General features: G+C 41.6%; 1 protein-coding gene across 2 annotated transcripts in view; it reads left to right on the top strand.

Moving 5' to 3' along the window:
* Positions 1-679: 679 nt before the first annotated feature.
* ARHGAP18 (Rho GTPase activating protein 18) overlaps positions 680-16,809 on the top strand; it is a 125,369-nt gene continuing 109,239 nt past the window's right edge. The window contains exon 1 of one of the 2 annotated variants that reach the window (XM_081251373.1): positions 680-867. In XM_081251373.1, the coding sequence (XP_081107499.1) occupies positions 755-867 (113 nt within the window). In that variant the 5' untranslated portion in view covers positions 680-754. The remainder of the gene's footprint in view (positions 868-16,809) is intronic. The other variant, XM_081251374.1, reaches the window with a different exon arrangement.

The following is a 16,809-nucleotide window of genomic DNA, read 5'->3' as shown; positions in this document are numbered from 1 at the left end:
TTCATGAAGACGTTTTAAACTCAACACAACAGGTAGCCTTTCTCTCTCTCTCTCTTTTTTTTTTTAAAAAAATATTTGTTTATTTAGGCTGTGCCGGGTCTTCCTTGCAGAACGCAGGCTTAGTTGTGGTATGTGGGATCTTAGTTCCCTGGCCAGGGATTGAACCTGGGCCCCTGGCCTTGGGAGCTCGGAGTTCTAACCACTGGACCACCAGGGAAGTCCCCAGGAAGCCTTTCTTGTCACCTGTATGGCACAATTTTGCTGGGCAGGTTGATTGGGTTTTGCTATGGTTAATTTTAACGCTGACCTTGAAGGGGCTAAGAAGAGCCCTTACTCCCGTTACATGAAGTAGCAGAAATTACCAGATGGAAACAGGAATTAAGAAGGGAAAAAAAGACTCTGCAGTAATTCATTGTTTCCTAACCAAGACGGCTTGTGCTTACAACGTTGAGAGGCGGCTACAACGTGGCTGTTTAATCAGATCAGAATAACTCGGGGGTGGGAGCAACTAGTACCCCCGCCACCCCCCACCCCTTAACTGCAGCCTTTCGGACTGGGGCTGTCCCCGGGCTGCGGCCACGTTCTGAGTCACCGGCCTCCCCCTTGGAGAGTCGGCGGCCCCGCCCCTCCCTTGTGAATCGCTGGCCTTGGTGGGAGGAGCCGGCCGATGCTAATGAGCCGAGTTGCCGGGAGAGCCAGGAACTTCTTTCCCCTCCTGTGTCAGGATCGCAGAAATTATGCCCCTTCTCTCACCATGAGCTGGCTCTCCAGTTCCCAGGGAGTTGTGCTCACTGCCTACCACCCCAGCGGCAAGGACCAGGCCCTGGGGGGGAACCATGGCAAGGGAGGGGAGGAAGCCACCACGAGGTAAGCCCGGGCACCTGAAAGCTAGAGAACAAAACAAAGCCCTCTTACCTGCTCCGGGGAAAAAAGTGACAGGGAAGTTAGTGTGGGGAGAAAGGAACCAAAAGCCACAGGTCGCGCCTAACCTCGTGCAGTAGCAGAAATCTTTGGCTGGGGTTTTCTGTACTTTGCACCTCACCTAACCCTGAAACCGCCTCTGCGATGATTGGTGAAGACTGGTGAAGACGGATAGGAAGGAACTGGGGCGATGGCTGTCAGGCTCCTTGCTCAGCAGGTGCATTTGCAAATGCTGAAAGATCAAATAACTATATTTGAAACACTTCCTGTGAGATGGAATTCTTGAATGGGCTCAAGGCCCAGCCACTGGAACTGCTGCTTGGGAACGGCGCCAACAAGCAGGAGGGCTGTTCGCTGTATTCTACAATCTGCTGTTGTTACAGTGTGATTCTTTCCCCCCTTCTTCTGGCTGAAAGCAAACTTCTTAGGCAGAAAGCCCAAGACACTGGCCTGGGGCAGTAGGTTTCACATTCTTTGGCGTATGGAGATTGTTTTGTTGGTGGGGGAGCTTTCAAAAAGGTTTTGTCAGGAAGTAGTACTCTGCTGCTAGAGTGACCTGTGGTTAATGCTAAATCACTTTATAGGCGGACAGGGCGAATGTTCTATAGACCACTGAGGCGCAAAGAGTACCGTCTATCTGTGTACTTTGTTCTGTTTTTCCAAGCCTTTTTTTTTTTTTTTTTTTTTACCCCCTTCCGTTCCTTAATGACCTTCTCACTAGCTGAACATTTTTACCTCCTGTCTTAGATGTAAATTGTAAATATTGGCCTAGAAGCTTGCAAACAGCAAATGCTAACCTAATAGGGTAGGATACTAAATTAGTTATCAGTAAGCACATTTCCTCCTTGATGTTTAATGTGATAATAAAACTTTCTTTGTTCTTTGTGACTTACGCTTATGCCTTAAGCTGGAATAATGCCTTCTTTCATTTGTTTTAAAATCCCCAGATGTGGAGGAGGGGAATAAAAATCAAAGGAATGGCTGTAATACTCTGCGCTAGATTCCCAGGCTGACCAGAATTTTTCCTCACATTGCAACCACCATATGTATTCCATTGACTTAATTCATTTCCAAAGATAAAAGGGATTTGCTGCTTGTGCTTTAGATGTGTTATTTTATTTTGTGTGAGAGGTCATAAAGTGTTTTCATCCATTTTTCTGTAGCACACTAATGAGATAGTAACCTTCAGCAGTAAGCAGACTGCAACGCCAACCCCTTACTGTCTGTAACTTGGACTCCACTTGATGGTCAAAATGGCCAGAATTGTGCAGGCTTAGCACATTCTCCAGAGACTTTACTCTGGGATGGCCTGAGGATCTGAGCTGAATTTTGGATCTTGATTGTGAGAGTGCAAAGAACCTTAGGGACTTTGAGTCCTGACCTCTCCTTTTTACCTTGAGGACTCAAACCCCAGGGATTAGGTTGCTGCAAGGTCTGTTGTCGTAGGGCTTTGCCTGGGTCTGCATATTGAGATGTGGAGCCTTTATCCGATGTTTGCGGTTTTGCAGCCTGTTGTGGGTGGCCTATACTTGAGTGGGTTGAGAGAACAAAAGAGAGGAACAGGTCATTCTCAACCTTGGCCAGAGCAGGATCATTCTCAACCTAGGCTAGCGCAAAATCGAGAGGGTGTAGGGTGGGCAGCTGCTCATACAGTGAGCGCACTCCATGGAGTGGTAGCGCCAGACCTGTTCCCAAGTGCCTCCCCCACTGGCTGCCATATTGCTTGCCCTACTGGCCTCAAATTCCTACCACTGAATTAGAGTCCTAGGCTGGAGAAGATGGGAGCCTTGGTTTGAGGGCTGGGGCGGAAGGAGAGAAAAGGGACAGTCCTTATTGGCTTTTACCCTTAAGCATGGAATCATTTATCAGATAAGCTTAGTGTTGCTTTGGGAGGCACCTTCTTTAGCCTGGAGAGGTTGAGATATTGCTATTGGGGTGGGAGGGGGATGGTGGTGGGAGGAGGGATTTGAGGGTGGGATGGGATCAGGAGCCATCCTTTAAAGATGGTGGTGAGGGGGCGGGGCACAGGGCTTTGGCTCTGGCCCGAGGTTGTCAGCTTGTACTTGAAGCATTGGCAAGCTGCCCTGAGGTGCAAGTTTTGGTGGTTGATGCCTATTTTAAAAAGCTCTTCAGAAGTCAAAACCAAACCAAAACAAACAAATTGTGAAAAAGAGACAAAAGTTAGACTCTTGTGTTCCCATCCACCTATTTAGCAGTTGTTGAAGGGAGCGCAGAAGTCTAATTTGGCTTACTGTAAGACTTTGTCTCCTAAATAATATGTACTTTGATGAACTACTTAATCAAGTGTTTAGTTCAATAAGATGAACTCAAGTATATGCCATTTGAAAAGTATAAAGGATTATGTATATGATTTAGGATATTTATAGAAAGCATTTGAGTTTTAGCCTTGTGTTACCAGGTCCTTTTTTTAATTGTTGTTTTGGTCTTTGGGGAAGCTGCGATAGTAGGGAATTAATATTTTTGTAGGTTATCTGTTAGTCTACAATTCCCTCCATTCCATTCCATTATCCCTCTTTATCAGGACACATTCATTGGATACCTGATTAAGGAATTCTTCCTACTCATGGTTAGACCCTCTCAAATATTTACAGAATTCTGTTTTCAATTTTTTTGGTTATATTTCTTCTTGAAAACATTAGGATTTGAAGAAATATGCTAACATTAGTTGCTCTGACTGACTTGTGCATAGTCAAATGTTTCCAGAGGAAACCACTTTTTATGAGTAGCTATATTTATAAGACTTTATTTACTTGTTAGTTTTCAAGTAGGTTTCTTACTGTTTGCTTTTGCAAAGCAGTTTTTCAAAGAATACTGCATTTTGTCTCTTCTTACTGTTTTCCCTTGACTTTCCGGTCATTTTAAGAAAAACTATTCTGTTTGCTTCCTATCAGTTTTTGCTAATATTTGATAAATATTAATGTCAAATGGTATTTTTCTTCTCATTAACCCTTTTAACTCTAGTTTCGTCTGAGCTGTTTTTATGTCTTCTATGAGTTAAATGTATAGCATTCATCCTGTAAGATCTTGTTTTGTTGACCCCATTTGCCATTGGTGTTGGGCAAGCAGAACCAAGAGGCTTGGTTTATGTCATGATGACATAAACCCTGAAAATCTGGGCTCGGGGGCCAGCCTGCGTGGGGTCACATCCCGATTGATTGTCCCACTCATTCTCAGTGTGGCCTTGGAAGGGTTATTTAAATCTCTACCTGTAAATTGAACTTCCTATTAGTGCTCACTTCACTGAGAGGATTAAGTGGGATGATCCATGTGAAGCCCATAGAACAGTGCCTGGTTTATGGCTAGCTGCTGCTTGCTCTCACACTACATACAGAAAAGGAAAACTTATCGAGCTTTGTGGCATATCACATGTTCTTCCTCATTCCAGAAGCCTTTTCACAAATATCATTTTGTCACGTGTTAAGAAACATGGGCATGATCCTTATGCTTAACTAAAAATGGCGTAACTGAAAATTAACCATTATGTAAAAGTTCAGGCCTGGAAGAGGGCTGCCATCTTCTAATGTCTTTCTTTTACGTGAATTTACAACATTAAAGAAAAAAACCTGTGTACTGTATCATGAATAGAGTTCTTTCCTTCTGAATTTGTGTGTTATCTGAAATTATATATATTTTTGGTGAAGGAAGGATGGCAAAGAGTTGTTATATTGCAATTATGTCATAAGTGAACGACTGTTTCTTTTTATTTTTGCTAGCCTTATCATTGAAGGCGTGATTCGTCGTTCTAATTTTGCAGGAGTTAGTGACCAAATGCATTTTTAACCTGTCCATATGGATAATTGTTTTCTAGATCAATCTAGTCCTCCATGTGCTGGCATAAGAGTACTTTCTAAAAACAGATTTTCTTTACCGTGTCGTTTAGAAGCCCTATTCATAATTTTCTCTTGAATTGTTAAAAGACACACCCAGTATTCTAACTGGGCAGGTCTTACCTTTATTTAGAGTTATGTGATATTTGCCTTTTAACCACCCTCATCTGTGAGGCGTGTGATTTTTGTGGGCCTGTTTAAAGTTATCTTCATGGGACTTATATTAGGTGTATGCCTTTCAAGTATAAGGATTTATAAATCTCAAGAACCCCACCTTCTTAAAAACCAAAAAACCTGCTGAAAACTTGCCTTGTCTTCCACAGTACACTTACTTCTTTTATCATCCACCTTTGTTTTTCTTTTCTAATGGGGGCTAATGCTTATTTGAAGGTTTATGATTGCTCTTTTGGTGTTTTAAGTTCTTAGTACTTGTCTTGTTTTTGAGAGTGTTGCAGCATGACGAACTCACAAAAATTGATGCGTTTAACAATGCACATGATGGCTTCTGGATTGCCTGGTAATTAGGCCTAAAGGGTTTTTAATAATTGGTCCACCAAAATGAATTATTTTTTTCTCTTGTTTTAAAATTCCTCATTATCTGTACACCTGAGTATCATTTACAGGCTAGAAAAAGGACCCAGCATCCTAGAGGCCAAGGCCACACTTGTGTCAAGTGGAAGTTCCCTGTGCTCCATGGTCATGGATCTGTGAGATCTCACTCCCTTTGGTGGCCTTTGCTCTCCTACATCTTCTTGATTTGAATGCTGCCCAAAGGTCCTGAGAAGCCTCTCTACTTGTCACCCTTGTGGTGTCCCTGTGAGAGAGCTTGGAACAGCAGAAACTTGAGGCCTCCAGGCTGTTGCTTGGGTGGTGATGGGGTAAAGGATGGGGGTGGGCGGAGTTAGCAGCATGGTCTCCAAGCTTGGTCTGGGGAAGCAGGTGTGCTAGGCCGGGTGTGATGCCAGTCCTTTCCTGAACTCTCGCCTTTAGGTGATTACTGTCCTGACCTAAACCTTTCATTTCATACAGATACTCCGAGATGAAATGGTGTGTTGTCAAAGTTTTAGTCAGTATTGATCTTTAATGACTTTGTTTTACTTTTGATAAGAGGAGACAGAAAATAAGAAGTTTTCTTATTTGAGGAGAGTGGGGATAAGTAAAGGTGTTGGGGGTGCATTAGGGCAGAGGGAGCAGAAGGGATGATGTCTGGATAATTCTGAAGACAAATTCTTTTTTTCTTTTTTTTTGGTGGTACGCGGGCCTCTCACTACTGTGGCCTCTCCCGTTGCGGAGCACGGGCTCCGGACGCGCAGGCTCAGCGGCCATGGCTCACGGGCCCAGCCGCTCCGCGGCATGTGGGATCTTCCCGGACCGGGGCACGAACCCGTGTCCCTTGCATTGGCAGGCGGGCTCTCAACCACTGCGCCACCAGGGAAGCCCAGACACATTCTTTTGACTTCTGTGTTTGTTTCTGTGAGCTGGCCAAGTTTATCCCTTTTTTTTTGCAAGAAGTAAACAGAAACCATGGAGATCTGTGTGGCCAGTTACTACATCTGGAGTCTTTACTCAAGCCTGCTAAGTGTCTGAATTTTTGTGTTGGAAAAAATTGTGAAACGTCATCCCTTTGACACATGCTCTTTCGGTAGTTGCTTTTGCAAAGAACACTTGTGTCTTTAGGGAAAATGAGGTTTATTACAGGCATCTGGGTCATAAGGAAAAGACCATATCCCCTGTCTTCTTCCCTCAGGACTGGTCACATGGCATGTTGCTCTCTTTTTGGGACTCTGTTCTTTTCTGTCCACTGGCTTTATAATCTCATTTCGAGCTTGAGCTTGGCTCTCAACGGATGCCCCACCCTTGTCGCCCTCTATCATCTTACATCTTATAGCAAACGGACGGACTAATTTCAAATTTTTGAAAGGGGATCAGGTTTGCCCAGTTAATTTTTTTGAACTGTCCCAGGAAGCCTATGATTTGACCCTTTGGGGTTTTTTTTAGAGAAGCAGATTCTGTAGGCAGGGCAGTTTCCCTCCAAAGGCAATGTGGCATCTTCGTTAAGCTCTTCAGAACTTATTTGATTCCTCATCTATGAAATGAGTGTAATAATGCTCAGCTTCACAAGGTAAATTTTAAAGATCCAATGTGTAGCTTTTGAAAGTATTCAAAAAAATGTGAACATCAGGCATATTATTACTAAATCCTTTTCAGTACCATATCTTACCTTTTCCCTGGACATCTTGCTGAACCAGGATTGTCACATCGGACTTTTGGGTTTAATTTGCGCTTTCCTTTTATGCTGCGCATTAAAATGTAAGTTCCTTGAGGATGGAGATCTTGCCTTAGTTTGTCTCTTTACCTGGGTTTAGCAAAGTGCTTGACCTACTCTAGGCAGGTAATAAAAGTTTGAATGAATGAGTGTGAGAGGGAGTAGGGTGCAGTGATTACACCTACTTTGTGTGATCACTTTGGAACTGGACTTTCTGGGTCAGAGTCCTGGTACTGTCATTTAATAGCTGTGTGATCTTGGGCAAGTTATTTAATGTCATAGAGCCTCAGTTTTTTCTTTTCCTTCTGCAAACTGGGCATAGTAATACCTAACTCAAGAGTTATTATGAGGATTGAATGAGCTAGTATATGTAACGTACTTAAAAAAGTGCTTGACATAAAGCACTGTGATTGTCTGTGATGATGCAGGGCCGTCAAAGACCTGTGGGCGAATTAATTTGGAAATACTGTTCGAAAGCATGTTTGAAATTGATTTGTAAGTGGTTCGGAAAAGAATGCTTGCTTTAATACACATGCAGTATAACTTCTTAATTTGAAAAATAATATTTGTGGAATAAGTTTAAGATATTTATAAAAATATCTCAGGTTGGGGCTTCCCTGGTGGTGCAGTGGTTGAGAGTCCGCCTGCCAATGCAGGGGACATGGGTTCGTGCCCTGGTCCGGGAAGATCCCACATGCCGCGGAGCGGCTGGGCCTGTGAGCCATGGCCGCTGAGCCTGCGCATCTGGAGCCCGTGCTCCGCAACGGGAGAGGCCACAGCAGTGAGAGGCCCACGTACTGCAAAAAACAAAAAACTCAGATTATATTAATGTTAATAACTATTAAGAATACCAAAACAGTATCTCAAAAAGGGCTTAAAGGTATTGAACCCCTGTTAGGCACAGGTGACTGTTTTAAACAGCTTTTTGTAGTTTGGGTGGATATAAATTTCTAAATCGTTTGTTACTCTTAATAAGATGGAAAAGTATCTTGTTTAGAGCAAGGAAAAGTTATTTGCTCGTGTTCCTCAAAGACCGAATTGACTTTAGGTTATTTGAATACTTGTAGGTAAAAGTACTAGTATATCACCATACCTAAAAATTTTTGAAGACAGCATAATTTTTACGCTTTTTCTCCCTTAAAATATATTTGTGTCGTTTCTGAACAACTCTCTCTCTCTTTTTTTTTTGCCCACGCACTGCAGCTTTTGGGATCTTAGTTCCCTGACCAGGGGTTGAAACTGGTTGGGAAACTGCCCCCTGCAGTGGAAGCGTGGAGTCCTAACCACTGGACAACCAGGGAAGTCCCTGAACATCTCTTGATCTTATAACCTAAAAGTGATGTTTCACGGAGCAGAGCTAAGCTGAGGGTGTGATATCCATGGTCCAGATCACCACCCAGTTCCCCCTGAGCCCCATCCCCTTTCTCATGTAGTGCACACATTTAAAGACTATACTGTTGGTTTTTCTCTTCATCTTTATTATACATAATACATTAACTTTAAATGCCTACTGTGCACTGGGCCTAGGCTAGGAAACTCTGTCCCCTTAGCCAGTTCTTCTCAAATCCCTCTCATACCTGCCTTTCAAATTGCTATTAGCTCAGTAGCTCCTGCTTATGAATGGCTCACAGGATCAGGCTGTTTTGCTTCCACCTCTAAGAGACTGGGGACTTTTTTGGTGGGAGTGGGAGTAACTGGAAGAAAGAAAGAGATAGTGAACTGGAAGGAGGAGGGAGATGTATGCCAGCGAGCAATGCAGAAGCCATTTTCCATAGAGGGAAAAACAGCATACGTGGTAATCAAATCCCAGAGAACTGTAAATTCTCCAGTCGTGCCATTCTCTGGATTCGCAGAGTTCTTTTCACCTGCTGGAAAACTCAAAGCACCATATATTTGTGGCATTGTTGTTATGGGAGAATGTGTCCTGAGTTCCCAGCAACAGGTTTTGAAATACATTTTTCAAACCTAAATAAAATTTTCAAGTAACTTGGGGGTGACTGTTCTCTGTTGCCTCTTAGGATCTTTGTGAATTGAGACGTGACAGTGATGCTGTTTTCTGCTGCCTTTAGTTTCGTCTTACTCTAGTACGGTGTCCTTCTCAAGGTACATGGGAGCCCTGCACATGCTGATACGATATGTCTTTCCACAGCCCCTGAACATGTGCCTGTCTTCCATTAGGCGGTATGCACTTGTCTAAGTTTGTCATTTATTTGGAAGATTTAGGAACATGGAAATTGATATATGTTCTTGTGACACTAGTTGAATTAGATTAGAACTGTAAAATGTAATTAACTTAATAAACTGGGAAATGCTTTAACATCATGCTGCTGTGAAACTGAAGCTGTGTAGAAAAATATTGGAATTCACACTAACAAGAATTTTTGAAGTTTGGGTGGGTTGGCTGTAGAGATCTGGTTTATCTCTGAATGCTAACGTCTGTCAGATATCATCTATATTTTGAGAAAAAGAGTAAGAATTATTTATTGTTGATGAGCAGCATAAAATTGAAATCCTACCTAAAACGAGATTTGGGTAACTCAGAAAGGCATTAAAAATATGTAAATGTAGAATGTCTTAAAATTTAAATTATTTAAAAGAATCCTAACATGTATTTTAATAAACAACTGTGAAGATTTTTTGCTGGGTGTATATGATAAGCCTAGAATAAAATAAATGTAAGGATTCCTGCCCTGAAGGAGCTTGCATTATAATACAGATGGATTCTGAAAGAATGTTTTCAGTATCATATTTAGGAAGCCATGGCATGGTTCCCTCTTTTGAGGTATAAAACTTTAAAATAATTTGTTATTGAATAATTAAGATTTGGTTTGAGTAAGAAAAGGTGAGCTGGCAACTGAAAGTTGAAAGGAACTTTGGCTATTTATAGGTGGTCTAGAAACATGTAACTCGATCAGCTTATTCTATAATTAATGTTTTGACTAGAGTTACTAAGTGTGTGTCTTTTCATTTCTCTCTGGTCCAAATAATACTGTCAAAGCTATGGCCCGTCATCTTGATAGAAGTTATTTAGATCAAGGTAGAAGTAAATTTGTATGATGTCTTTATTTATTTTTAAGTAAATCATTGATTGTTATTTTTAAAATTTATTATTGAAAATGGGGATATATATATATATGCTTCAGTATATCCAGGCTAAAATTCTTTTGATTTATGGCATTTTTGAATCATTCTGGATCATAGTGTAACTATATAATGTCATCAGACTGGATATATTTAGGTAATTGTATATGTGTATTAATCCCTTGCTCCCATTTTTTAGAGAAAGGTTTCTATACTTAAGGATCAATAGGAGCCTGGCAGGTTATATAATACGTGAAGTGGATGATGGGAAAGTGCAGGCCTCAGAAGAATGTGGGTTTTGTGAGAAAATGTTAGCTAGAATTTTAAAAATACTGAGTAAGCCCCCCCAAATCCTGTCTGCAAGTTCGATCTGGCCCAGGTACCACCATTTGTGACCCCTATCCTGAAGGTCAAGGTGATTGTTTCAGTTGGCTGTTGCTGTGTAACATACCACCCAAAACTTAGTGACTTAAAATAACAATTTTCTCTCTTGATTCTGGAGGATCACAGTCAAGTTCTTTCTTGGGGTCCATCAAGCAAGATGGGCTGAGGCATGGGGATCATCAGAGGCTTCTTCATGCACAGGTTTGACACCTGGGCTGGTGGGTCATCTTTCTCCTTGTGCAGCTTCGCCACATGACTAGCTTGGGCTTCCTCATAGCATGGCAGAATCACAGTAGTCAGACTTCCTATATTCGTGCTGGCTTACCCTGGAGCGAGCGTTCTAAGAAGTCTAGGTGGAACCTGCCAGGCTTCTTGGGGCTTGGCCTCAGAAGTTACTCAGTGCCACTTGGCCATACTCTGTTGGCCAGTTAATCATAGCCCAGCTCAAATTGAAGAGCATGGAGGAAAAGGCTTCACCTCTCAGTGAGGGAATGGCTTACACAGCTTGGTAAAGAGGTCATCTTTGGCAGTAAGCTACTCAGTTATCATTCCAGTCTCTCTGTATCTGGTCTTATTGCCAACTCCTGTATTCTGGTCTTATTGCCAACTCCTCTTAGACAGAAACCTCTCTTCCCTGGAGTTTGACTTTAAAATTCTCCACTAGTACGTGGACACATCCTATGTGCGTTTATCCTTCTGCCTTGCCTTATTAGACAAGTTTATATTGTAGAAATTTTTCTATTTACTAAGAACATAAATGCCTCAAGGGTGGGCTTGATTTTTTTTTTAATCCTAAGCACTAGATGGATTCATTCAATACCCTGTATATAATAGGAATTCAACTATATTTGTGCATTGATGGATATTTTATATTTTGGAACGGTTGGGTTTTATGTTTGCGGGACAATTTAGTATAGAGCCTTTTTTTCTTTCCACCAGAAACAAACAAAAAAAACTTGATTCTCAGAAACGTTTTTCACAAAAGTGCTAAATTTGAATTTGATTTTAGGCACAAGTGAATTTGAATTTGGAAAGAATAGAGTCCTGAGAAATTAGATCTTCCTTGTATAGAACATGTTCCCTCACTTCGATAGCAGCAGAGTTGCCAAAGGCCCTTGTTTGTTTACATCCAGTGATATTTACTCTAAGGGACTATTGGACACAGATGTAGTATTTTGGAGTACGTAATATTTTTGAGATCACATAGTACATACGGAAAACATCCCAGAGGCTATATAAAAATTAATTGCCAGTATTTGAGTTGCTTGCTTTTTCTACTCCCAGAACGTTAGTTAAATTTAGCAGTCGTCCAATAATTCTTATCATTGCGCCTTAGCATACCTAAATAGCATCACTGTAGGGTATCCTTTCTCTCTTGTTTAGAGACATTGCTTTACTATACCAATTACTTAAATGGATTTGTCTCTTGCCATACTTCCTTCAAAGCAAAGAGGAAAATAAGTGGCTAGGACACCCTCTGAACTCTGGGTGGAGGCGGGGGGAGTGTTTTTCCCTTAAAGGAGGGAAATTTTTTAAAAATAGTACTTGAAGATTAGAACATGTATATATTTCTTTAAAAATACTTTGTATCTCCAGCTTAGAGCTGCCACTGTTTTTGTGAGAACCTGCTGCATAAATTTTAGTTATTTGTCTATAGCAATGATGGTCATGTTTTATTCATCAGATCACTTAATTCCCAAGATTTTAAGGTCATTTAAGAAACACGTTTACATCAATTTTCCCGTCCCTATACTATTGATCGGAAATCATATCATCTCCATTTTGCAGGTAAAGGAAAGAGACTAATCCCTTTTGAGCTTAGTTTGAAGTTTGAAGCTTGAAAGCCAAGGCCAGGCTATGTGTCTTTAAAATGAAAGGCTTGTTCTAATAGCTTTTTACACATTTCAGGAGAGACTAATACTTTGTTAATCTGCCTAAAGCAAAAATTCTTTAATAAATAAGTCAAAGGAATAGAGCTCTATTTCCCAAATTGTGTGTGGAATATTGTTACTAGGTGTTCTGTTGAAAAGGAGTTTCGTGGTCTAATATTTTAGTGTAAATAAAGTTTACTGCAAGGCTCCTTGTAGCATATAGTATTTTAGCTAGTATTTATGAATTGCTAAAAAAAAACTGGTAGCAAGAAGCATATTTTAAATATTCTAAAGTTATTTGACCTAGGAGCCTTTTTTATTTTTTTAATAACACTTGTTACCAATGTTCCAGAGAACACAATTTGTGAAATCCCAAAATATTGCTGTTTCTTTAAAAGTGGAAAAATGTTCAAAAATTGTATACTTTGGAGTTAGGGACATATTTTGGGCTTTTTCTGTTGTGTTGGCAGTAGTGGTAGTAATAGGTTTTTAAAAATTACCCTTCTTCTGTGGCCACTATCTGTTTTATTGATACAAGCATACCTGTAAAAATCTCCCCTTGGTGAACATATTTCCACAGTAAGAATGTTTATTGCTTTTTAATACCCAAGCTTTATAGAATATACGTCTTTTAATACAACATTTTTTAACTCATGTTTTTATAGGGAAAATTTATACGTATGCCTCCAAACCCAATAACGACATTTTAAACACAAATGTGGGGGAAATAGCTCGAGTTCCATTTTTAGTATAATGCGGACATCTTGAAAAACATACCCAGTGTCAATCAAGAGGATATATGCCATGTCACTGCCTGGAAACAATACTTAATCTTACTAATGGTTTGATCTTCAGTAAACAGCACTTAAGCATTTTACATTCAACATGATAGTTTGTTACTTGTGTATTGGAGTATTGCTGTGTGTTTTGTTTTGGAAAACGGGTTGAGGGTCTGGGGTAGATGTGTTATATGTTATTTTTTCTACTTGAAAGAAGAGGACAACGCCAGTCTTTTTTTCAGGGAAGGATTGGTGCCGCTAAATTAGAGAGGCTATCTTAACTTATTTAACAACCCAAGCAGGTAGGTGATATTACTCCCAGTTTACAAATGGAGAAATGGAGGTGGGGAGTGGTAGAGAACCTCACTTGAGGGCCTAGAGCTAAGTGGCAGGACTGGGATTTGAACCTGGGCAATCTGCTATCAGGGTCTTCACCACTGTGCTGTTCATAGAAATTATTTGTTTCCAACTTTTGTAAGCTGAATATGGTTTCTAGAAGTATATGCAGAGCAAGTTAAATTACAACAGAATGTTTGGTTGTCTGGTAGTTTTTGTGTGTGTTTATATATATTTATATAACAAAACTCTGCTCTCTTCATATTGAGAGAAGCTTCTATGAATCTGGATTCTCAGCAATTCACTTAGGAGTAAAATAGGTACTTTGGGAGATAACCTTAACTACTTTCAAACCCCAAGATACCATTTACTGCAATGAAGTAGTAAATAGTTTTACTAAATTCTGCCACTTAAGCAGATAATTTTGTGTGGCCTTGAGGTATCTCCTGGCATTTTATGGTCAGCTATTCATGTAACTGGGGCAAATGGTATCACAGAGGAAAAGAAAAACAAATATTTATTGAGCACTCTCTGTGTTCAAAGCCCTTTAAAATGGACTTCGTTTAATCTTCATAAGGTGAGAATTACCATCCACATCTTAAGGAAGAGAAAGCTCACGTACACAGAATAACTGGTCTGAGATCATACAGCTTGTATGTAGATCAATTCTGATTTGAACCTTGGTCATTTTCATCCTACTGACTGGTATAGAATAAGGGCCATTATCATTTTTCTCCCTTCCAAACACATGTGTCTGAATGACAGTGGGGCCTCAGTTCAAGGGCAGGGTGTGTTCTGTGGCAGGCCCTGATCTGGGTCTTTCACAGCAGCAGTCTGGACATGCCATGATGCATGGGGGCTGCAGGAGCCATGGGGAAGTAAAGGAGAAAGCCCCAGGCCGGGACCTCTCTTCTCTCTCCATCAGTAGGCATTTGTAAACTGGAGACTCTCTTCACATGCATTGAAAATCTCCCAGCACCAGCATGACACAGTAATAAGATGTACCTTTAAAATACTACCACGAAGACTTCCTTGACGGTGCAGTGGTTAAGAATCTGCCTGCCAATGCAGGGGACACGGGTTCGAGCCCTTGTCCGGGAAGATCCCACATGCCACAGAGCAACTAAGCCCTTGTGCCGCAACTACCGAGCCTGCGTTCTAGAGCCCGTGAGCCACAACTACTGAGCCCGTGTGCCTAGAGCCCATGCTCCACAACAAGAGAAGCCGCCGCAATGAGAAGTCCGCACACCGCCACGAAGAGCAGCCCCCCACTTGCCGCAACTAGAGAAAGCTGGCGCGCAGCAACGAAGACCCAACGCAGCCAAAAATAAATAAATAAAAATTAAATTAAAAATAAGTGAGTTAATAAAATACAGCCACCATCACGACTGTCATTGCTATTAGGTGGTTGTATTTTTCTATAAGGGCTCAATAATCAGATTTTCCTTAGTGCTAGAAAAGTAAGACAGTAAGACAGCTGTGAGGCTACATTGTCTCCAGGTCTTCCCCAACAATCTAGGTGGTCTCAATACCCTTTCTGTCACATGAGAATTTTCCACTGAAATCCAAACGAGCCATTTTCTTTAGCTGGGAAAGTGTGGAAATGTCGCAGTTGCTAATGAACAGCTCCTTTTCACTTAGTAAAGTCATCCAAACACTTCAGGGGGCTGCAAGGACATTAAAGTCTTGGCCTACCACAGACCCAAAAGTCTCAAAATAAAATGACCTATTTGGTGTGTCAAAAGCGCTTTTGATTAAATTACTGGAAATAAGGTGGTGAGGGCTGGCTGACTGGACAGCATATACTTAGAACTACTAGCCATGGACATTTTTTGTAGGAAATAGATTTTCTTAGTTTATAACTACTAACCAAGTGATCAACGCAACCACAGCTCTTTCTGGAGCTTCTCCACGTTTAGGCAAAGTAATTTGAAACTTGTCTGAAAGCCAAAGGTTGGGGATTACCTTATTCTTGGTCCTAAACCTAGACCTGTTCTATAAATAGATTTTGATTTCCAGGCCAAGCTGTCCCTGCATGACATGTCCCCATAAATGTCCTGTTGCCACAAATTGCTAATCTTAGCAAAAACAGAATTCTTTGTCCACTCAGAGCTTTCCTAGGATGCCATCTCAGTGCTGCTTTACCACATAGGAAAGCATGCACACATCACCGAAAGAAATCGATTTGTCTCCTAAGATTCTCTGCCTTTTAAAGCTGTCAATACTTGACATTATACCCTTTCTCTGTACCCAGGCAAATGGTTTGCATGGAGCGGTCTTCCAAAGCAGCCAAGTCTGCAGACCCAGTGCAGGGAGGAGAGGGAAGGAAAATACGAACACTGTGCTGCTGAGGATACCAAGCATGATGGGATAGTCTTGAGAAAGGGGCCTGCTCAGGCAAGCTTAGCTCCATGGGCAACCTGCCTCTTTGGGGGAGAAGGAAGGAAGGAAGGGAGCATGCATTTTGAAAAGAGTAAACCATTTCACGGTGTGAAAATTTGACAGAGGAGCCCAGGCTGCCCAGCCCTTGTCTCAGGCTAGTGGGTCCAGAGGCCTCAGGCTAGCGAAGGAGGGGTGCCCTGGGTTTTAGGGTCAAGAACAGAAAACTGGGCCTAGGCCTGGAAGAGGAGGAGAGCAGTTATGGAAGTAAGGGGCGATTGCTCCTGGGGCCTTACAGAGGTGCTGACTGGCAATAGAGCTGGCCTGCAGGAGCAGCCAAGAACCCAGAAGGCCACGTGGGCTGACCAGGAGTGAGAGCATTAGGCTGCTGGGCAGAGCAGTTACCAGGGCTCTTGGCCACAGGGAAGTGTGTATGCAGCCTCTCAGCAGCCTTTTGGGCAGAAAACATTCGACAATGGGCAGGAGAAGATTCCTGCAGTGACATGGGCCAGGTATTCACCAGAGACTATTTATTTGTGCCTTTGTAGGGTAATTCACATCTCCTCAATTATGCTTCCTGGGGACGTGGCCAGGGAAGCGTCTCTTCAGGTATACCTTTTATTTTTAATTGATAGTACTGAAATTTTAAACTATGTCATAACATTTTGTTCTGTGAAACATTAGCCAGTCAGTTTTAAAGCTTGGAGAGAGTTGGTCTTTAAATTTCCACCTGGAATCCTAATAGTCCAAGCATCTTGAAGAAGTGATCGAAAGAGTGAATTTCATTAGGACAAACTAGCTTCCTGAGCAAAATGTTAAAATGCACAAAATTCATTGAAGGTTAGATAGATCTTTCCATGGAGATGGCTAAAGCAAAGATCTGCCTGACTGTATCTGCCCGCCCTGCTCACATCCCTATCTGCTTGCTCTTTAAGAGGAGTTCC

This window comes from Mesoplodon bidens, assembly GCF_964165515.1.
Source record: "Mesoplodon bidens genome assembly, chromosome: 12".
NCBI lineage: Eukaryota > Metazoa > Chordata > Mammalia > Artiodactyla > Ziphiidae > Mesoplodon > Mesoplodon bidens.
Note: the sequence above shows the minus strand (reverse complement) of the source record. Positions and strands in the feature narration are given on the sequence as shown.